The sequence below is a fragment of the Oryza brachyantha genome, chromosome 7, assembly GCF_000231095.2.
Source record: "Oryza brachyantha chromosome 7, ObraRS2, whole genome shotgun sequence".
NCBI lineage: Eukaryota > Viridiplantae > Streptophyta > Magnoliopsida > Poales > Poaceae > Oryza > Oryza brachyantha.
In genome coordinates, this window is record NC_023169.2 from 18,878,066 (window position 1) to 18,902,528 (window position 24,463).

At 41.7% G+C, this 24,463-nt stretch overlaps 3 protein-coding genes across 3 annotated transcripts; all 3 read left to right on the forward strand.

Moving 5' to 3' along the window:
• The first annotated feature begins 143 nt into the window (after positions 1 to 143).
• LOC102711003 (ricin B-like lectin R40C1) lies at positions 144 to 2,355 on the forward strand. Its single transcript, XM_040525698.1, has 6 exons — positions 144 to 462; positions 559 to 681; positions 787 to 1,359; positions 1,448 to 1,570; positions 1,688 to 1,916; positions 2,033 to 2,355. Coding segments are annotated over exons 1-6 (1,227 nt in total). The 5' UTR covers positions 144 to 285; the 3' UTR covers positions 2,035 to 2,355.
• A 3,143-nt stretch (positions 2,356 to 5,498) lies between these two features.
• LOC102717632 (ricin B-like lectin R40G2) lies at positions 5,499 to 7,264 on the forward strand. The gene is made up of 5 exons (XM_015839857.2): positions 5,499 to 5,718; positions 5,813 to 5,935; positions 6,027 to 6,545; positions 6,628 to 6,856; positions 6,938 to 7,264. Coding segments are annotated over exons 1-5 (1,032 nt in total). The 5' UTR covers positions 5,499 to 5,559; the 3' UTR covers positions 6,940 to 7,264.
• A 2,247-nt stretch (positions 7,265 to 9,511) lies between these two features.
• Positions 9,512 to 10,585, forward strand: LOC102717912 (ricin B-like lectin R40G3). The gene is made up of 2 exons (XM_040525699.1): positions 9,512 to 9,965; positions 10,063 to 10,585. Exons 1-2 carry the CDS (start codon positions 9,591 to 9,593, stop codon positions 10,294 to 10,296), a joined length of 609 nt encoding a protein of 202 aa, XP_040381633.1. The 5' UTR covers positions 9,512 to 9,590; the 3' UTR covers positions 10,297 to 10,585.
• Positions 10,586 to 24,463: the final 13,878 nt, after the last annotated feature.

Genomic DNA, 24,463 nt, shown 5'->3' on the forward strand with positions numbered 1-24,463 from the left:
GAGATTAGCCACCGGCGGCACTTTCCACCCAACAAGCGGCTCATCGACAGGTGGGCCCGTGCCCGCGGAAAACGACGATCATGGCGGAGGCGGATGGCCGGCCGGAGTGTGGATCGATCGATGTTGCGGTCATCGGCGACGTGCCATTAACTAGTATACCGCGCGCGCTGGCCTCCAACTTGTTCTATAAAAGAAAGCCCAGCCATTTGGACACGATCACCACCAGCGATCGATCGGTCGAACAGAGGTGAGCGACACAAGAACACACTGTGCTTTTCTGGAAGCATGTTCAGCCACGGCCACCACCATGGGCAGCACCAGCCTGCACCGCCTCCGGCCGGTCCTCCCCAGCAGCACGAGCCGACGTTCAAGATCTTCTGCCGCGCCGACGAGGGGTACTGCCTCACCGTCCGCCACGACGCCGTCGTCCTCGCGCCCACCAACCCCCGCGACGAGTTCCAGGCACGCACCTGCACCATGCATGCGCTCTCGATGCTCGATCTCCTCTTGATTAACTACCTAATGTGTCATCAATCCATCCATGGACATGGGGAGCAGCACTGGTACAAGGACATGCGGCACAGCGCCAAGGTGAAGGACGAGGAGGGCCACCCGGCGTTCGCGCTCGTCAACCGCGCCACCGGCCTCGCCGTCAAGCACTCGCTCGGCCAATCACACCCTGTACGTGCGTTCACCATCTTTGCTTGCTTCAATTCATCGATATTCGCTTGGCCATGATGGGGTGCATGAGACGAGATCGATGACGATGCTGAATTGCTGATGCAGGTGAAGCTGGTGCCGTACAGACCCGAGTACGAGGACGAGTCGGTGCTGTGGACGGAGAGCAAGGACGTCGGCAAGGGCTTCCGCTGCATCCGCATGGTCAACAACATCCACCTCAACTTCGACGCCTTCCACGGCGACAAGTCCCACGGCGGCGTGCACGACGGCACCACCGTCGTGCTCTGGGAGTGGTGCAAGGGCGACAACCAGAGCTGGAAGATCCTGCCCTGGGGTTCCGAGGCACACGCGCCGCCGCCGCCAGCATACGGCGCCGGTGGGTACGGCTACCCGTCCGGCTCCCAGGAGGCATACCCGCCGCCGCCCAACCGTGAACCGGGCTACGGCTACCGCCCACCAGCCGGCGGCCCGGAGTTTTACCCGCCGCCGGCGACGCACGAGCCAGGCTACGGCTACCGTCCGCCGCCACCCGGTGCGGGGTACGGCAGCAGGCTGGGCGGCGTGCTGGCGTCGGAGGCTACCGTGCGCGTGCTGTGCAGGGCCGACGAGGCGTACAGCCTCACCGTGAGGAACGGCGGCGTGTGCCTTGCACCAACCAACCCCAGGGACGAATTCCAGGTTAGTTTGCATGCATAAATAAATTCGATCTTGCTCGACAGCGTGATCGATCATGCGTCGTCAATAATCGAATGAACTGCGTGCGTAGCACTGGGTGAAGGACATGAGGCACAGCACGAGAATCAAGGACGAGGAAGGGTACCCGGCGTTCGCGCTGGTGAACAAGGCCACCGGCGAAGCCATCAAGCACTCCCTCGGACAGAGCCACCCTGTACGTTTCATCCATCGTCCATCTCCTTGCATGTGTCCAAAAGTTAATCAATGTAGCAAGATGTGAATCTCTCGCAAATAATTAAACTTGTATTGGTGTCTTTCTCAACGTACACAGGTTGGGCTGGTGCCATACAACCCGGAGGTGATGGACGAGTCAGTGCTGTGGACGGAGAGCAAGGACGTCGGCCATGGCTTCCGCTGCATCCGCATGGTCAACAACATCTACCTCAACTTCGACGCCTTCCACGGCGACAAGGACCACGGCGGCGTCCACGACGGCACCACCGTCGTGCTCTGGGAGTGGTGCAAGGGCGACAACCAGCGCTGGAAGATTGTGCCATGGTGTAAGTAGCTACTGCAGCTACTAAAACTCTCCATCATTAGTTCATTGCTGCTAGCTTATTAATTAGTTGCTTTCTCACAATCTGACACTGCTCTTAATTTGTTTCTTCCAACGCAGAGATCGATCGATCCGTCACGGCGCTCTTAATTGGCCTCGCCGAACACGTCGATCGAGCCCTGTCCTGTTCTACTTGAACTTCTATGTCACTGCAGAATAAACAAGTGTTGTTGTCAGCAGAGGATCAGATCGATGATCCCGCTGTTTGGTGTGGATGATCGATCACCATTAGATCCTACCGTATATTCGCATCTTTGTACTTTGTTCATGTCATGATGAGTCGTCTGTCTAATTTTGCCCAGTTTGATACTGCATGCGTTGTTGTTATGTATGACTGGTACACCTGCTTCGACTCCCAAATGACAAATGGTTAATCCTGATGGCACCACACCTAAATACCTGCCACTAATTCTTCCCACTAGAAGAAAATAGAGCCTGCCACTAATTAATTAAGTGAACGATCATAGTATATATGCAGGCCAAAGCCTGCAAAAGTGAAGTCTGATGCTGCTGTTAAGAACTATGGACTCGAGACTTAAATCTAGGCTGCCATTAGTAAGCCTACCGTCAGTACTAAGGTGACACTGCCGTCGTCTTCGTATCGTGTTCCAATTCTTCCATGATTTTTTTTTTCCTTTTGTTCCTTCAGAAATATCGACCCGGTCTAACTCTTAACGCCCAAGCGTCCAAGTCTTACATCACGGACGAAATTAACAATGTAGTACTGTTTTTATTCAAAACAGGCCGTACATCCAAACATGAACTGCTCGGTGTGAGATGCACACGTAATATAAACCAGATTTAGTCAACAAGCAGTTGAGCAAAACCTACGTGGCTAGTTTTTTTTTTTTTAGAACTCATGACTTCTGATAGAACTGCGTCTTTTTCTCTCTGGAACAGTATATATAGGCTGCGTTCGGTGGAGGTGGGGATAAGTTAACTTATCTGGCACGGAAAACGTTGTAATAGATTAGTACATGATTAATTAATAATATAAATTAATATGATTTTTTAAAACAACTTTACTATAACTTTTTTAAAAAAATATACTATTTAGCCGTTTGGGAAGTGTGCATGCGAAAAAACGATAAAATAAGTTAACTTACAGCGGCCATTGACGATTAAATAAGTTAACTTACAGCGGCCATTGACGATTGACTGGGAGACAAGAGCAAGGTTTCAAACGGGCCAAAATTTAGCGAAGGGATTGTAATTGGGCCATAGATGCCCACACCCAGACACAATTTTCCATAACAAATGTGGCCCAAAATTTCCTTATTGCGCCTCCACAACACAATGTAAGCCCATATAGCAGCCCAAAACATCCTTTCTCATGGAAAAAAAAGAAATAAGAAATAACATTTCAAGATTTGTTCATCACATTTGCACATTCTGGAGAGATGAATATACACGCGTTTTCGATTACGGCGAGGGAGAAAGTTGTCTACCTGAGGTTTAACCCACACATGGGATGCATGATCCATCTAGCCCAGGTATACCCAGCCAAGCTTAGCTAACAGATTAGATTACCCTTTTATTTTCTGCTGAGTCAACAGAGTTGGTCTGTAGTTGTGCTGCTCCTAGAAAGGACAAAAGTGTTCTTCACCTAATCACACACCAAAGACTTTAATATATACAATTCAAAAAAAAAATCACCATTTCCAATTCACCAAATGTCCACAGAGCCACAGGACAACCTACACATAGCAATTAAGCGTGAGATCATTTACAAGCTAAATGACAGGCTTCACCAACTCCTTCATAAAGTATTAGTAATGGCAGAACAGGCTAGCTGAAACGGTACTACTGGACGACGCTCCCAGCTTTCACGCTGCAAATCAGTGACGCGTACGTTGCTATCTGAACTGAACAACACTCCAAAAATTCCAAACAAATGTTTCCCGAGATCTTGAGAAGACAAACAATTACTAGTCCAAACTTCAAACTTCACCCAGATGACAAGTTAGACGGAACGAGATCGTCTGACGTAGAAGTTAGAAGGACTCATCAGTGGACACATAGACGACGCACATAACTTTATATCGGAGCAAATGCGTCCGTTGAGGGCGGTGACAAAGAACATCAAAAAGTTAGCTAATCCGTTTCTGCCTGCTGTATTGTGGTTAGGCAGCAAAAGATTAAGCATTGCTAATAAGCATTGTTAAAGGCAGCAGTCGATGATTATTAGGGATGGAAATCCGGAACCATACAGTACAGACGCTGCGCGGCCATGATATACAGCAACTTCTTACTAGCATACACATGCATGCATCTGGGCGGAGACGAGGGTAGAGATATGTGCTCATTGGAATCTGAAGAATGTGGGTGAGGGAGGATTCAGAAGTTAATAAAACCGCTAATGTTTGTTTCTTTGTGTAGGCAAAGGGGGTGTGGAAACGTAGAAACAAACCGACAGTGCCCAAGGCAGGGCTATCTCATCTGGAATCACATCTATCTATCTTGTGTTTATGGGATGGATGGATTCGCGTGAGGCGCACGCTTCGGTCCTGGGCCACTGCACAGCCGTCGTCCTCTCCTTCGTGGCCACATTGTACTGGGACAATGGTTTTCTGGGGAAAAACGATGGTCCGAATTCTGAGACAATGGTGAAAGCAAAGCAGCATCTCGCTTTTTTTTTTCTCAATGAGGAGGATTACTTTTGTCAGGTGAAAAGCGTCTTCTTTTTTCTGAAAAAGAAAATGCCTTTTTTATTTTGGCCAATAGTCCATTGGCATCGAAAACCAGATGTCACCTAAGAGCAGGTATATAAGCCAGCTATAACTATGTTTTAAGGTATATAAACCAGCTATAACTATGTTTTAAAGAGATAAGAGAGAGTGAGAAGAGAGGTGGACTACTAATTTGTACCCAGCTGCACACGGACTCTAAGACAGAATGCGTGTATGACATATGAGAGCATTTACTAATATTTTATAGGTAACTATGGTATGAATTGACTATTATATTCACTGAAGATGAATTAGAGCTAGTAGTTGGCTATACTATTACACTTGCTCTAACTCTAAAAATCTGACATAGCAACACGTAAGATTTCACGACTAATATTTGTATCAGTGATCTACGTTAGAGTAGCCGCGTCCGTTGGCACCGTCAGTGGTTCGACGTCGAAACGATCGGCACAGCGAGCTTCTGGGTGATGTTACTACTACCAGCCTGTACTGTACTGGTGTGCTGAGTAGGCATAGTAATTAACCCAGCTGCACTAAATCAAATCTTGGCATTAACGATCTTACAGCTGATGCAAATCTCAGCACAATGAACTACTACTACTGCGAGCAGGCAGTATGCAACTCAAGTTCATCGAACCGAATCTCCAGTACATAAAAGACCAAATATATCATCAATCAAATATTCGAATCAACGGACCAAAACCTGACACAAATACACACGCTTGTCACGCGTCGTGGGCCCCACCTGTAAGTGGGCGTGCGTGGCGTGGGCTGCCGCGGGAGCGGGGTGGGAGGTCTATAAAACGCGGCCATGGCGTGCCACCTCTCATCGTCGTCGTCTACCCAGCTGAGCCGAAGGGTAGAGCAGCAGCTAGCGAAGCGTAGAGTGATTCGAGGATGTTCGGGTTCGGGCACCACCACAACCAGGCGCCGGCGGCGCCGTCCGACCCCAACCAGATCTTCAAGATCTTCTGCCGCGCCAACGAGAACTACTGCCTCGCCGTCCGCGACGGCGCCGTCGTCCTCGCCCCCGTCAATCCCAAGGATGAGCACCAGGTTTCTATTCTTTCCTTCCTTCTTTCTTATGGCTGTCCGTCCGTCGTAGCAACCGATGACCTGACGACGACGACGACGCCTCCTATGCCTGCAGCACTGGTTCAAGGACATGCGCTTCAGCACCAAGGTGAAGGACGAGGAGGGCATGCCGGCGTTCGCGCTCGTCAACAAGGCCACCGGACTCGCCGTCAAGCACTCGCTCGGCCAGTCTCACCCGGTGAGTGATCATTCTCATCTCTGAAGAATGGATTGGTAGCTTGATTTGATCGCCATGGGGATGGCGTTGACGCGTCGGCGTTCGTGTGCAGGTGAAGCTGGTGCCGTTCAACCCGGAGTACGAGGACGCGTCGGTGCTGTGGACGGAGAGCAAGGACGTCGGCAAGGGCTTCCGCTGCATCCGCATGGTGAACAACACCCGCCTCAACTTCGATGCGTTCCACGGCGACAAGGACCACGGCGGCGTGCGCGACGGCACCGCCGTCGTGCTGTGGGAGTGGTGCAAGGGGGAGAACCAGAGCTGGAAGATCCTGCCCTGGGGCCCCGAGGCGCACTCCGCCTCCCCCAGCGCCGGCACCGCCTTCACCGTCGGCGGCGTCCCCGTGCACGCCGTGCGCGTCTTCTGCGCCGCCGGCGAGGACTACTGCCTCACCGTCCGCAACGGCACCGCCTGCCTCGCCCCCAAGAACCCCCGGGACGACTACCAGCACTGGATCAAGGACATGCGCCATAGCAACAAGATCAGGGACGAGGAGGGCTACCCGGCGTTCGCGCTCGTCAACAAGGTCACCGGCGAAGCCATCAAGCACTCCACCGGACAGGGCAACCCGGTAAGCAACCAATCACTCACTCACTCCATCTCTCTAATCGAAGCATCATCTCAACTATGCATCGACGGCCGCGATTTTGCAGGTGAAGCTGGTGCCGTACAACCCGGAGTACCAGGACGAGTCGGTGCTGTGGACGGAGAGCAAGGACGTCGGCAAGGGCTTCCGCTGCATCCGCATGGTGAACAACATCTACCTCAACTTCGACGCCTTCCACGGCGACAAGGCCCACGGCGGCGTCCACGACGGCACCGAGATCGTGCTCTGGAAGTGGTGCGAGGGTGACAACCAGCGCTGGAAGATCCTCCCCTGGTGTAAGTTCAGCAAACCTCTCCATCACCAAAACTGATTGCATACATTCTTTCTGACATTACTGATTGCTTTCATTTCTGCAGAGAGATTATCCGGGGAGATGCATTTGCATTGCCATTGTCATCGTCGTCGTCTGCTCTGCTGCTAGCTAGCTAATAATTGATCCGCTACCGAAATAAGACCGTGTTCGATCGGAGTATCGGCAATGGCAATGGTGTCCGTCCTCAAGAGTGTCAGTTTGTGTGTGTGTGTCCATTTGCGAGCCAGTGATTGTCATGAGAGGAGGGGCCCTGATTTCTGAAACATCTGATGCAACCCATCTTGCTTTCTAGTGCTAGGCCCTGTACTCTGTACTTCAGTACAGTATGCCTAATGAATGAATGAATTGTGAACCGGCTCATTTATCTCGACTTTGTTTTCTCTGCTTCTGCTGTCTCTGACGTGTAATGGTGATGAAAAAAAAGGTTGTGGTACCAGTTCAAGTCATAATGATGAAACAGCTGCTTTGAAAATTTGGGTATGACGAGACCACGATTGAAGCCATTTGGAAGCGCCTCGTCATATTCGATCTGATCTGTTTTCACCTTTAAACTTCGGTCTTTGAAACTAGGAAATTCCCATCATCCGGTAACCACAGGATGATCCCAATCTCCTCCTAGTAATAGATCTTTTTGATATGTCTCTTCAAACTTGTCAGCACAAATGTGTGAACTGTCTTGTTAGTGAACCGATCGATCTTTGTTCTAACAAACATGACAGAACAACACTACGACGTGCAAAAAAACCAGGTCAACAGATAGTGTCAACCGAAGAGCAGAAACCTTGAGCAAACTTCAAAAAATCAACAAACAAATCAAATGAAGAACACAACATGTCGAGTTGCACACCGAACGAATTAGAGCAATAATAAGCTAACAGTACCACTGATCAACTTGTTTACGGTTTACCCATATTTTCATGTGTTACTTCTAAGAATTTCTAGCTCCCAAACAGGCCGTATTCGACCGTTACGTGGGCCCTGATCGGGCCCCTGTCCATGATGGTCTAACATTTCTTCGTTTTTTTTCTTTTCTCGATAAAAAAAAACTAATGGTTTTAATGGGCTTTTTGGGCCCAAAAAATAGATAGCGCCGACACTCTTTGGCATAGCACCTCTCGGCCCACAGGACAGGAGTTTGACAATATTGAGACAGGGAGGAACATTGCTCCCATCGTTTTAATGTTGCATTTGTTTATAAGCCGAAGCTTAAATTAAAAACATAATTTTAAAGTTGATTTTATGGTTTTATCATCCTGATTTATTTTCAAGTATTTTCTTTTGAATCTTTTTTTTTCTTCAAGTGCTACATAGGTGTCACGTCAATGAATTTTTTTTAAAAAAATTAATAAATAATTTTATTACTAAACCTCAGGAGATAATATTTCCACCGTATGAACCTTTTAGCCATGCACCAACATTAGCGTGGCAGAACAATGTTGCCACACAGAGTTTATGCCACCGACACTGGCGTGGCAGGCGTGATTATTTTGTCACGCCAGGTTGCGTGGCAGCGTTATCTTTTCATACCACTGATACTGGCGTGGCCAAAAGATTTATACGGTGAAAATATTTTTCTCCAAAGTTTAGTAATAAAATTATTTATTAAAATGATTTTAAAATAAAAAAATTCCACGTCAATACATGGGATGAAGACCAAATTGAACAATTAACAGAGACACAAAGTTGGGGACGGTCTTTGTTCAGTTTTGCAGGACGTGAGTATAATTTGACCCATAATGAAGGGATCTCAAATAGACTTTCCATTATGGATATATGAAAATACTGGGCCCGTTGATGTTTATGCCCATTAATTACTCCATGTTTCTGGCTAAATTTTCTGGTGCACAAACGCGCGCTTAATAAGTTTTTTTTATCTGAGATAAGTTAACTTTTGTGTATAACCTTCGTCTTATTAAAAAAATTATATAACTATTAATTATTTGATTATGATTTGATTTATTAATAAAGAAACTTTATATGATTTATAATTTTGCATATGTACATAAAAGTTTTAAATAAAATGAATGATACAAGGATTAAAAGCTAGATAGAAAAACCGGAGGGGTACATCTATCTCCATCTCCATGTATTTTCTGCTCGATCAGTTGGTTTATCTCTGGTGGCGTGCAGCAATCAATTTTGTCTGCTTAATAACAACGCAGCAGGCAGGACGGCGAACCTGAGATTCTCCGGCCACGGCCAGGTTGCACCGTCGATCTGCGTCGTGCAGCCAAGCCACTGCTTTTCCAGCACCCGGCTGCAATAATAATAGGCCAGCCAGATCGATCGAGATGGCTACCAAAACGACTAGAAATCGAATCATGTAAAGCGATCCATCCATCCATCCGTGGCTGGATCGAATCACGCATCTACCTTTGGGGTAGCAAGTGTCAAATGGCATCATCTATCCTAAATTCCTAAGCCCCTGACCATGCAATGGATGCTCATCAGCCAATCTGACCAGAAACATTGGATTATTCCAACGCCACACACATCAATGGAATCAATGGCCTCATCCTATGCAGATAGCATCTCGATCGTCTCGTCTCTTCTCTTCTCCCAGCTAGCTCTGCGCATCGTCATCGATCGATCAACACCCCGCGCCTATAAATTTGTCCATGCCATGGCTAGCCATGCACTGCGCACATCGACCGAACACCAGGTAGCAGGAAGCTAGCTAGCTAGCTAGCTAAGCCATGGACGTGTACAGGCGAGAGCAGTACGGCTACGGCGGGTACGGCTATGGCGGCGGCATCGCGACGCCGGGGTACGCGCCGGCGGCGCCGTACGGGATGTCGCACGTGAACGTCGAGGGGAACGGCGGGGGGCGGCCGCTGCCGCCGCAGCCGACGGTGAAGGTGTACTGCCGCGCCAACCCCAACTACGCGATGACGGCGCGCAACGGCGCGGTGGTGCTGGCGCCGGCGAACCCCAAGGACGACTACCAGCACTGGATCAAGGACATGCGGTGGAGCACCAGCATCAAGGACGAGGAGGGCTACCCCGCCTTCGCCCTCGTCAACAAGGCCACCGGCCAGGCCATCAAGCACTCCCTCGGCCAGTCGCACCCTGTAAGCTAGCTTACTCTTAATTCGCCATTGATGATGGCCGGCCGGCTAGCTTGAGTGTGATCGGTCAATCCATGGTGATGGTGATGGATGTGCGCAGGTGAGGCTGGTGCCGTACAACCCGGAGGTGCTGGACGAGTCGGTGCTGTGGACGGAGAGCCGCGACGTCGGCAATGGCTTCCGCTGCATCCGCATGGTGAACAACATCTACCTCAACTTCGACGCCTTCCACGGCGACAAGTACCACGGCGGCGTCCGCGACGGCACCGAAATCGTGCTCTGGAAGTGGTGCGAGGGCGACAACCAGCGCTGGATGATCCAGCCCTACTACTAATATAACTAATCGATCGACACACTATTTTTAATTAGCTTAATTATACATACATATATATATCCCAATCGATGCAGCTCGATCTATATATACATCTATCTCTACCTGATGAAGTGGCCGATCGATCAGCTAGCTCGCTACTTGCCCTTGCCCGTTACTGCATATCGAGCTAGCTTAATAATTGATATGGTCGTATATGTATGTATGATACGTAATTACCGTGTGCTGTACTTGTATATGTACAAGCCGTTACATGGCAATAAAGCTCCTTTCGCTGGGCGACTGGTATATACATACAGTATTGTGGCTTGCGGTTAAACACTTTAGTAGATCATTTAGAACATAACTTAATTGATCAGCTGATTGCACCCAGTTTCATGACAAGTTCACAACTTGCCGACGAAATTAAAGTAAGTTTGCTGGGCGTTAGGGGTATAGAGTGCAAATACTTGAAATGAAAATATTGTTTTGTAAATTTTTAATTGAAAAATATGTAAACAAAATTACACCAGGCAAATTCCTTGGGGGTAGCTTTCGGCTTAATGGATTTAGCCCACGATTAATGGGCCGTGATAGCTTGCAGATATCATCTTTTTATTGGTCTGGGCTTTCCGACAAGCAGAAAGCGGGCTTCCGGAGTGATTGGGCTGGGCCGGATAGAGACGCGATGACACACCGACCGTGAAGCTAAGCTAGTGCGTCGGTGCCACCTACACACTGCACATTCCTCTTCTCTTCTTCCACAAATCCTGCTTTTTATACAAATAATAAAGCATCTCAGAAACGAAGTTGTTGCTAGCTAGCCAGTGATCTGACCCACCATAAATTCTGTCCCGTGCTTTGGATGTTTTTTTTTTTACTATCGTGCTCTCTCTACCGGTATTATTGTTATTTTGAATATAATAATCTCAACCGTTAATTTAGAGTTGTATTATAAATTAGAAAAAAATTCGATCCCTGATAGTTTAAAAAATAACAGTTGGTATAATAATCTCAACCGTTAATTTAGAACTGTATTATAAAATAGAAAAAAAACTATCAAAAAATAAGGAAACCATTATAAAATACTAAAGGGAAAAATACATACATATATGTGGGTCAAAGATGTGTCCAAATTGTGTGCAGCTTTCCAGGAAGAAGGAACGATCGAGTCGGACCGTCCAAATTAACAATCCACCACGATATTACGGTCGTCTGGATCTACCGCTTTCCAGGACGCACGCACGCACCAAATATATATCATACCAATATACATTTTACTTTAAACTAGTATGGTACTCTCTCCGTTTCATATTATAAGACTTTTTTAGTTTATCTAAATTCATTCATATATCAATGTATATATATTGTATATATATCTAGATTCAGCATATGTATAAATTTAGACAAGAGAAAAAGCTTATAACGTGGAAGGAGGGACCTTTTGTCAGAAACTTCTTTTACCCATCCATGCGTGCGTGTATGCCCTGCCCGATTAATGATTCTGTCATTGTTCACACTGTCATCATTTCTGATATCATCCTACTGACTCGTACATCGACTAATAATTGCATAATATTAATTCCACTGTTAATTCCGGCCAGATTATCACGCAAATTTGCAAGCCACGAACGACTATATATACAATAATAACCCTAACCTGAAAACACGACACTGATCGATATATAGGCCGGTCACCAACTAATATCCTTCCTACCACCACGCTATATTATTTGCTAGAGTAAACTGTATGCACGGTGCAAATGTGCAATAATTTATTTTGATGTATACTGTTTGAAAACATAAGTATTTTTTAATTCTAGCATAATATAAATATTTTTTTATTGATTTCCATGATTTTAATCATCTCAACGATTTCGGAATCAATAAGATACTTAGAACGAAAATCTGATTGATTCAATATTTAAAAAATGACCATTGGAATGGCCAGAAGAGAATGTTTTAACATCTCTTGGTCCATGCTACCCAACCTATGCTATATAATGTTCAGGTGTAGTACAGTCTTACTACAAGAACGTGAGAATTAACGTTCAGGTGTAACTTGATAGGTAGGTGTATTCTATAATACTCCTTTCAGAATCACGTTTGATCATTTGTCTTATTCAAAATTTATATCAAAATATACAAAATTATAATGCATAATTAAAGTTTCTATAATAATAAATCATATTATAACAAAATAATTAATAATTATATAATTTTTTTTAATAAGACGAATGGTTAAACATGGACCTAAATGTCAATGGCGTCATATAAAAAAAATATGGAGGGAGTAGTACAATAACTTAACGATATGTTTTTGTTAACGAGATGAGTATTTTCAGATGTCAATACCATCACTTAATAATTCGGTGGATATTACTTAATTACAGTCTTGCATAGTTGCATTTACTATAGAAGAATCACTTCGCTCAGCCAATTATTATTAATCGTATCAGTGTGTGTCACGGATAAAATAAGCTATTGCATCACTAGATGGATGTACCAGAGTCATCAGGTAGAAAATTACAGCCCAGGACAAAAATGTAACAATACAAAGGGGAATAAAAATTCCGAACAATCTAATCAAAAGTGACACGAGCGTAGTACCGTTGGCCAACTTCATTTTATTGACCTGTGCCGCCATATATGTGCCGGCCCATCCCATTCAGGTTCAGTCAAGTCATAATCAATATTGACAAAGTTGTTAGGTACCTTAAATATATATAGATAGCCAAGTTGATTAACAAAAAAACATTATCAATTTATATATGTTTCCAGTAAATAATTATACATATATACTGCTAGCTCGATCGAGAATCGTATTATGGTGACAATGACGCAAACTGTATAGTTTTGAGAGAAATGTCGTGTCAATGGCTCAATGCCACGTACCTTCAATCAAGCGTACAACCAACCTACCAACATGATAACACCTATACATATATATATATACATAGTAAATTAACAATGGAAATAGATAATGGCAAAGAGCCAAGATGTCATTGCCACATGTATACTAGTACTATATATATAAAGAAACTTAGCATCAGCAAACCACCAACAGCTAGAATGCAAATTGATTATACTATTTAATTTAATTAACTTGGTGTATTATATACTACTGTTTTGATATTGCCCTTGAATTAAAGGTGGTCATGCTTGTGCACAGATTCAGGGTATGGGTTCATGCATGCACCTGATGAATTTTGTTGTTTTTTTTGTTAACTACCCCAGTTCTCTAAGTTGCTGTGTGGTAGCGGGAGCATATCGAAGGATTTGTACATTGGGATTTTTTTTATTGTGAACCTTGTTGTTCTTTTAATTTTAAAACTAAATTTCATAGAAAAAATATTTTCAGATTCAAAGCTTTTAGGCTTTTAGCCAAGTTAGTCTGACCAACGTGGCCATGCATGACAAAATAACCTACCACACACCAACTCATCTTAATGTGACGATGTTATTCGATCTGGCTAGATGTGGTGATATGGCCAAAAAGATAGTTATGAAAATAAAATGAGCCTGCTCCATCTTACCTTCGTAGGGGTAAGAGCACCAACAAATCTCAACCATTGGTTGTTAATGTTATTTTTTAAATAAAAACCGCATTGCATGTTAATTAATAAGGGGAAAGTAGGAACAGAAAATAAACATATAGTCTTTCCTAAAATTAATAATGCATGGCTGAAATTAAGGAAAATAAATATACCATAATTATTAATGGGTTTTGCATCTCACTTTTCATTCCAAAATTTAAATCCATGCATTTCAAATATATGGGTTCTTCAACATTTCTACTGCAGTTTTAAATGACAAATCATTTATTTTTGCATGATCCTCATATTTAAGTTGCTATCAAATTTTAAATTTTAACATTTTAGCATCAAGTTTCATGATAGTTTTTAAATAGGATATGGAAAGACGATGGATAATTTTTTTATAAATAAAATTTTGCAATTCATAATTTAAATTTGTAAAAACAGTATATGATATCTTGTTAATATTTAACATGCATACCAAAATGATGTTTTAATGACATATAAAATATTTCCTTATTTTGAGATCTTACCACCAATGAGGTAAGCCAACTATCAACCATTGGATAGAGGCATAATGAATGGTCCAAAATAAATTTGGAGCACACTAAAAAAATTCCAAATAAAATTTGATGAACTTTAGTTTTAAAATAAGAAGGTTCACAAAATTAAAAGAAAAAAAATCAAACATTGGTATTACTCCGTTTCGTAATGTAAGATGTTTGACTTTTTGCTTGTAATATTTGACCATTTGTCTTTTTCAAGAAAATTATAGAAATATCATTTATTTTGCATGTGACTTACTTTATTATAAAAAAAACTTTAAACACAACTTATTATTTTTTATATTTATACTATATTTTTAATAAGACGAATGATCAAACGTTTAAAAAAATCAAACATTATATATTATGAAACAGAGACAATAGCTCCGATCTCCAATGATGCATTGATTTAGCTATGCGTACCACACACGCATAATGTACGTGGAAACATATAGACGACGCACGCAGGCATTGCATGTTTGTGAAGACTATTTGCGTTCATCTCAAATTAAAGCATGTATAGGCATTGACGCATGGTACGTTGATTGCTACTGTATCCATTTAATTTCAGCTACTGTACGTTGTGATGACGGAAAAAGAAATCTCTGCCCAATTATGCGTTGATGCAGACATTATCGTCCTCTTAATTATTGCTTAATTTCATCCATCGAAGACATTCATTTCAATTCGTAGATTATGTATTGTCACGCGCCGTTTTATTAGTTGGATATACATATGAGTATACACAGGATGTGAGGATGGATTGAGGCGTACAAGTTTGGACACAGGATATGTATATATATGCATGCATATCCCTTCTTTATGGGTGACGTTAAGTATAAATACTAATTTGTCCAGATCAGCCGTATCATCCACAAAGTTCGAGGCGCTGAAACATGGACATATTTTAATTAGTGTGTAAACAGATATATGTATGGCAAAAGATATGAATTTTAATTATCACTGCAAACAAAAAGAGCGTTAGCTACGTACTGTTCAGAACTAAACTTGAGATCGGATCAAGATTAGTTAGTCTTTCTGACGCAAGAAACAGATCGATCCATATATGATGCTGGGTAGCCTTTTACGCAGTAGACTTTAGGCTAAATTAGGGTCACGTATTTTCGCTTTTGTTTATACTCGTAAGCTAAAATTTAAATTAGGCTCGCCTATGTAGTGAAAATACCCTCAGTGGAAAAAGGTTTTTTTTTCTACTGGTGTACCATCATCTCATATTTTGCTTGCATTATTGATTTCATCCATCTAGGATATGTTTGATTTATGAACTAGGTAGAGTAGGTTAGAGCTAACTTAGTATCGTGGGATAGGTTGATTCTATTTTTCTGTTTGGTTAAATGGATATGTTAAATCTATTTTTGGATGAAAAGATAGAATAGCTAGGATCGATGAAGGGATGACGTGATATTTTAGATGAATGGATGGAGGTGGAATGACTTGATGAGGTTACACCCCCCCACATTGTGTTGGTGCGTCATGGACAAAGTGGGGCGGAGTCATCTCATTTTTTTACTGGATCATCTCATTTTAGATTTAAAGGGAATATTCTTTATTAGGTTCATCCCATCGTATGTACTATACAAACCAAGCAGCATAAAAATAGACCGGCTCCAACCTAACCCACCAAGTTCTTGCAATGAAACACATCCTTAGGTTCTAGAGAATATTGAAAGTGAAATATATAATGGGGGTGATGAGTGTACTAATGAGAAATTTCTCTGCAATTACTAAACAGACAGAAATTAATTACTGAGTCAAATAATGCAGGTGGCAGAATTAACAAGCTACTTACAATGACTCTTTGTTTGAACAGCTAGGGAAGATGGAATTGAACCACTGTTGATCGAATACCTAAGTTGAATTAGTGTGGCCATGCATGAGAGATGAGAGTAGAAGCTAGGATGAATTATGATGCGTGGATGAAGGATCGGTATGATCAATCGATCGTGCAGTGAGAGAAGCGGCAAAAACTCAACACGTGTATGCATGCTCTATAGCTTGCACAGTGCACATATACAGCCGAAGAGCATTTTTCTCGTCTTTAAATAGATACCACGAGGTATTACTGTTTTCTATATAAATTTGTTACAGTATCTAATGTATCAAGATATCAAATTTTATATAAAAAGAGATTTGCACCGGTCTAATAAAAAGTATCTCGAGGTATCAAATTATTTCTTACCATTGGATTTAAATGTGCGCTGATCAGAAATGATTTGGTACCACGAGGTACCGGTACCTCAAGGTACTTTTTATTACTTTTTGTTGCACCGTAAAATTACTCATATAAAAAACAATAGTATCTCCTATTACCTCCTTAAAAACTGATAAAATTTCTCATGGCCGAAAACCAACACGTCATGAATAATGCAGGCTGCTGATCGACCCATTCATCGATCAGTTAGCTAGCTGCATCCCATTCATCGTCACCTCTGCCTGCCTACAGCTGCATTGCACACATATTATTATAACATATCAGAGCTAGAGATTAACCTAGCTGGCCGGCTGCAGCAGATACCACTTGACTCTTTCTGCCACTTGTATATTTACCTACTTGCAAGTCATGCATGTTGGCTCGATTCATCGACCCCGGCCCCGCAGCTTTTCTGTGTGCTGCACTTATACTGTGCTAATGTGCTTGGCTTAGCTGTGTTCTAGATCTTTCTATGTGAAAGATGAAAGATTTTTCTAAATTTTATAGTTATTAATGATATAAACAATAAACTAATTGTAATATAGTTAAAGAATTTAATTTAAGAATATGAGTGGACCAACTTTTACAGAGAAATAATTTTTTAAAAATATATTGTTTAAAAATTTGAGAAAGGGTGCGCAAAAACCAAAAATAAGCTTGTTAACGATATAAATAATAAATTATCTATCGTGAATTTACTGGACCTAATTTAAAAATATGAAATGAGAGGATATACTTTTACATAGAAATATGTTTTAAAAATATATTATTTAACAATTAGAGAAGCGTGTGCAAAAACCAAAAATAAGGCTGGCTTATCAGCTAGCATGCCCGGTTTGGATTCATGTATGTAGATATTTTTTTTTAAACATAATACAACGCAGACACGACGCATGCACACCTCCCCTGAGAACATATGCATGCAAACCCTACCCCTATAAACACCTCCGAAAACCACCGGCAAGATCTATAAAATAACGAAGTCACCACGGACACCTCTGGCTGGTACGCGAGATTCAAAACAAAGCTGCAGTCTCAACGAACCGAGAACTGATCGATCGACGTCACGCTTGGACCAAAATTTGGGGCTGCTACAATTATTGCCATGGTTCCATGAATGATAAATGATGCTTCCTCAATAACGTCGTTGATTTGTGGTTTCTTATTAAAATTAACATAACTATAATTTATTTTATTATTATTAAAATTATCACTAAATATATTTAACTTATATTTTACATATTTATGTAACTTATTTGATTAAGACAACTGGTCAAAAGTGTAATAAAAAGTTACCGCTATTATCTATTAATGTACGAAGGGAGTGCCGCTACAACCCTCCAAATTAAATTCACGAAGGTGTGTGTATGCAAATGCAAAAGAATGTATCATGTATACTTATGATCGGCTTTGGCCGACGTATATATTCTTTTGCAGTAACCCTTCGATTTTTTTTGATGCCGTTGAAGTGAAGAAAATAAAAAGGAAAGAGGATGGACTCTATGCAAGAGCCAACTCTATCCATATTTTACGAAAAATGCATTAAATACATAGGTAGGACTTGAGAAAAAGATATATGTATGAGATAAAAATTAAAGCCAGCCTGACTATATGTTATTAAAACTTGCTCTAAGAAATCAGTTGCTAAAAAATCCTGGCTTTTTATAGATTTAAGGATGTTTATTTCGCACCCGCTGTTTCTCGTAGTTTTAACCAAGCTAAACAGCATTTAATTTAACTTGCGTACGTAAAACCTTACGAGTATAAAATAATGCATCTATTAGCTAGACTGAGATCTAAATGGTGCAGGCATCCATGACAGGTTCAGAGTTGAGAAATCAAATGCGAAGAAGATGCCGTGACTTGATTGACACGTGTTGAGCGATGGCGTGCCAGCCTTCTGTTATCAATGCGTGTGTAAATTCTAGCTAAGCTACCTAAATTATATTGGTTTAATTAAACCGCACCATGAATAAAAAAACAACGAGCCTGCATGCATGCCAGTGTTAATTAATTTGTCTATAGAGATCGAGAAGCATTGCATTTTGTATCCGTAAAGAGCAACTTGAGCAAAGTCCCTAATTAAACAAAACAATCAAAACATTTTCAGTGTAAAAGACTAAAAATAAGATTCAACAGAGCCTCTAATGAACTCTCTAAAATAGTACGGTCCCAAAATCCCACCCCATACTTCACAATCCTAAGCCTCTACCCATCGTTTTCTTCATCAGGAAATCTTTTTTCTAACTCCATCTCTAGATAAACACTACCTTCGTTTATAACGTGAGATGTTAGATTTTTTTGTTGCAAACATTTGACCATTCGTCTTATTCAAAATTTAGTACAAATATAAAAACGACAAGTTGTGTTTAAAGTTCTTTTGATAATAAAGTAAGTCACAAGCAAAATAAATGATATTTTCATAATTTTTTAAATAACATAAATGATCAAACATTACAAACAAAAAAAATCAAACATCTTATATTATAAAACGGAGGGAGTAGTAACAGATAAACTATCTCACTAACATATTCTTAAACAAAATGATAATAATAAACGATTTGATGACAAGTAATAAATATCAACCTACGTGCTAGTTGTCGGGGCCTCCAAAAAACTGAACATATTAGATTTGTATATGATGGATTGATGCAAGATTTATGAATGAACATTGGTAGATGTGTTTGTATGTTCCATGTGAGGAAGAGAAAAAGAAGTTGATAACGTGTTATATTTCAATCTTCAATTTAATCTAGCCAACGTACGTTGAAATATAGAGGAAAGAGAAATATGACGTGAGAAATATGAATCGTTCCTTGGGTTGGACATAGTTTTTTTTTAAAAAAAACAATGTAATCCCTATTTTACTTTTAAGGGTTTTAAAATATGAGCAATCGCTGAAGATTTATAAGACCAGTCTTAATGCATAGTTTTATGGTATAGTTACCAAAACTGTAAACTAGATAACTGAACCAAATGAGTTTTAAGAGGATGAAACTTATCTCTCATCTCATGAAATTCCCTTATTTAATGACCCTGCTAAGTCAACAATTTTATGATGTGACATCCCATAAAATATGTATTGAGCCTGAGTAGAAATGGAAAATAATATAACTAGTACTGTAGTAGCATGGTAACTAAAGTAAATGATCCCAAGCAGGCACGCTGCAGCGTATTACGGCGGTCATAATCACGCATGCATAGCTAATTAATGATATCCTTAAGCAGAGTCCCTGACGACCCAACCACTACTGTTAATCATAGATTATATAAATACTAGATTGATTGACGAATGAATAAACCAGTGCAAACATGCCTCTTTGATCCCATCAGCGATGATGATTACTTGAGATTAATTAAGAAATCTACCCATCCGGCCAACCGAAGCAAATTATTGACCGTCCATATCGTCTCATCTCCCAGCTTGTTAATTTGTTTAAGCACGTACGATTAACGAGGTTGGTTGTCGATTTCTGTAAAGATCATGTATAATACGTACCTACTTCATGTGTGTTCTTTAATTCTTCCACTAATCATATACTACTCCATGCATAATACTAGTATTAATTTGTCACGAGGGCGGCGGCGGCGTTGCCGGGCATCGCGAGACCGCCGCCGCGCCGGCCGCCGTGTTGGGTGGAGGAGACGCATTGCACGCCGGCCGGATTAACTATGGGCTCGCCGTTGAATTGAATTAACCCGGCCGTACGGTTTCACCTAACCGATCCAACAATTAACGGTTAGGCTAGCTAGCTGATGGTAAAAATTATCGCTAGCTAGCTATCTACGCGTAATTTGGTCGAAGATGAAAATTATCTTTAATAGATTTAACGGATATAAAACTAAAAATTTATTTTAAAAATATAAGATGATAGATTTCTATAGCTAAATTATATATAAAAACATACCATTCAACGGTTTCGATAAAAAGCGTAAGAATAAGGTGAAGAGAACGGCACCAGCGTTGGTATAATTGGTGCGGAGGCAGCGGCGACACGTAGGTGACGTTATATTCGTTGAGCTGAGCGCGCGTGACACGAAAAAGTTGGTGCGTGCACATTGACCTTAATTACCTTTCCGACACGAGATTACCTTGGGTGATCGAGCCTCGTTACTTGCTCCCCTGCATACTATATTTATAATAATCTGGTCGATTAATGCCATGTGTTGAATTGCTACTAGTAGATAACCTAGCTAGTACGTACGCCCTCCTACTGCATGGTGTGGTCTATGTATGTACTACGTACAAAGCCAGCCAAGAGGGATCGATCAGTCAGTCACTGATGATTAGTGGAGAAAAGTGTGAAGGTTAACTGGATTGGATGAGGGGTCTCTTTTATTCAGACAGTAATAATTAATTAAGAGCGAGCGCATGCATGCACACGGACGCGTGATGCTTGATTGATTGACCTTGAATTACCGGGGAGTACCTCCGATAACAACAAGGTAGGTCACCTAAAACCATTGACTCCAAGCACTTGCTACACCTACACATTACCATGATCACATCCATGTCTGAAGGCTAGAGCTGGCTGCACTATCTTAACACACATTTTCAGAGTCACCAGTTGATCAAACGGATTAACAAAGATTATAACTTCATAAGTATAACTAGTGCACCCCTAATATTTAATATGGGATATACTTAATCTATATATATTCGCATAGGAAAATTGTACTGAACAAGTAAGGACGATGTACCGCGTCGGTTAGGATTTTGTTAATATCTAGATCGTATGACTGGATTACCGGATTGTATCGTATTTAGGCCGGATAGGCCTTGATTTTATTAGGTTATGCCCATAACATTGTCATCCCTCAGTATACGATGGGCAGGGGTCTCCAAAGGGACACATTATATTAGATCGGCAAGTCCTTTGTTGATCTATTTCCATCGAAATACAAATATCTAAATATGAGTAAGGCTCTATATACATTCATCAATTGATGAATTTAGGTAAGGCTAAAAAATCTTATGATATGAAATGGGTAGTACTTATCATTGATCTTTATGACTCGCTAGCACATGTAGTATTACTGTCAGTCCAGATCATCGATACTTTTAACACTGGAGACAATTAATTCTAATTCTAGTAGTATGCAAACAAGATGTCACTGCACGCGTGGAATTAAATAGCCAAAAGCATTGCGCGTCTGTTGATGATCGAGCTAACACATACGTCAGTGGCAGCAGCAGCTATCTCTGCTGGTGTAATGTGGTGCGAGATTTTCAACGGCCGGGTCAGGCGCACGGTTGGTTGGGTCCGTTGCAACGGAGGCTAATCGGATTAGTTGATGGACGCAGCACTCGATCTCATCTGTCGCATCATCACCCTCTGCTGCTGCGTCAGCGTCGTCGCCTTGCAGACAAACACAGCAAACAAAACTTATTAATCATGCCAAGTGAACCTAACTTAACCGCCTAAACCGAATCGAAGCTTCCGTTCCGTTCCGTCGCAGCTTGGGCCGGTGCTGCCATCGCGTGCGTGACGCCTCTCTCTGCGTCTTGGCTTGCAAGCACGCCGGCCGGCCGCCGCCGCCGGGCACCTCCCGGAACGAGAACGCCGGCGGCCGGCGATCTCATAATTGATATGATGCAACTGGTCCACTAGCCAACCAGCGACCTGCTGCTCATATCAAGAAACTGATACATCTGAAGAAACTGGTGATGTAATTTCTGGAGTGAGCTTATCCAGCTACAGCCCAACCGACGCTGATAGCTACTTTACCGGTGATTGTTTAGCATTTCGAAAGAAAAATTTACAAACAAAAAATAATTTATTAATAAAAATTTTATATACATGTTTTTATTTATCTAAAAACAAAGAATGATAAATAAATAAATTACGATGAAAAAAAATTCTAAAATTAACTCTAGTGTTGAAAATTTAAATTCTAGTGTATAAAAATTGTTGACCTACATCTGCATATATTATTATGACGAATGATCTATCAATGCTAGCTAACCCCACACAGCCTGAAACTAAACCACAAGCCAACACGTTGGAGTGAGGTGGAAGCCGCGTCCTGTGCAGTGCAGTGCATAGGAGAGGAGGAGGAGGAGGAGAATCTATGGACATTGCTGCGATCGTTTCTTCAACTGAACAGAAGGAAAGAAGTTTTTTAGTACACGGGTATACATGCACCCATTGCTTATATGCTCTCTAAATAGTCATTAAAAATATAAAAAAATTTGACAAGATAGATTAATATGAGTTATATCACTCCACAAACATGCAAGTTTAAATTCAACTTCTACAAGTTATAGCAAAAATAGCAAAAACAATTATGAATATGCGTATATTTAGTTTCAGTTTTATTTGTTTTTTTAAAAACTTATAGAAGTTCAATTTAAACTTGTATGTTTATGAAGTGATATAACTCATATTAATCTATCTTGTGAATTTTTTTATATTTTTTGATAACTATCTAGATGGCATGCAAGCACATACACCCGTGTGCTAAAAACTGTTTCTCCTGACCAGAACAACAAAACTCTTGTGCACATGCTTCCATTTGCAGTTTCGCACCAATGCATCAACTGTTCCTGCTTCCAATTGCAGTTTCGCACCAATAGCCGGTTCAAGCACAGCTCGAAGTTGCACTCTGCTGCTACTTCGTCAAGAGAATGGCATGTTCTTCTGCCAACAGCAGCTGCATTTGCGGCTTAAAGAAGTACCAGTGCTAGCTATATTATTAGAGATCGTTTTTCATGAACAGCCGCCATACTCTCATCAGCTCTTTGCCTTTCTGAAGTTGAGACAGTGATCGACATTCGATCTTTGCTATGCTACAAGTGTCGAGTAAGGATTAATGGGCGCTATTGCTGCACAAATCCTTAGGGGAGAAGGCTTTTTCATCTGCCATGTAGTATTCAGCACTGTTTGTTTCTGCCCTTTGGGATCAAGCAAATCGATCAAAACACTTCCTTTTGTCTGCCTGGCCGGCCGGTGTTCATGCCAAACCACATATAGCATATTGTACTATTAAATTGCCCGGGCTTTGGAGTAAAACATTTCCAGAGAATATTCTGGCGATTAATTGGATTTTAAATGTCACGTTGGAAATTTTAATGCCCCCCAGAAAACTTCCATTTCAATTCATCCATCCGTGATCAATCTTGAGGCTGAGGGAGTAGTAGCAGCAGCAGCTAGGAAGACTTGTTTAATGGAGGAAGGAAGGTACAGTGTTGCTGTCAAAGAATGATAAGGAAGACTTCTCTGCTCCCAAACTGATGATATTGTGGTGGTGCTGACAGAGACTCTGATGATCAGGTCCACCAAGAATTAAAACCTTTTGCAGATTATATTCTCTCTTGCCGGCTGCTTCTGGTACTAGCAAATTAGGCCACGATAATTGTTGCCACAGTGACCAATTGTAGATGCCTGGTTACTATTCTTAATTTGTCCATATATGTTATAGGCAGTAGAATAGTAGTAAGCTCTTCATTCTGTTTTGATTAACATCAGAACATGTACATCTCAATCCACTCAGCTGAATTTGTGGTGTGGCAGGAAGCTGCTAGGTTGCATCATGCTATTGGATGGAAAAAAATGCCGGTACTAATTTAGCTATTTTACGCTAAACAGATGGGATTTTTCTATTTTGTCGTAGTACTCAAGATTCATCAAAATACGGAATACTATTTCATTTTTATAAGTAGCAAGTGGCTCATGTGGGGAGAAATTTCCTGTAGGTCATCGCCTATATATGTCGTCACACAATTTCTTGAGCTAATGTCACAAAATTCTCATGACAGTCCTAAATATACTAAGAGGATAATGCTCTGTATGTAACGAATTTGATCTGACTGGAGCTGACAAGGCATGAATTCGTTACCCAAATGAATGACAAAAGAATTTTCCTGCGTCACATAACAGAACTGATGACTGAATTTT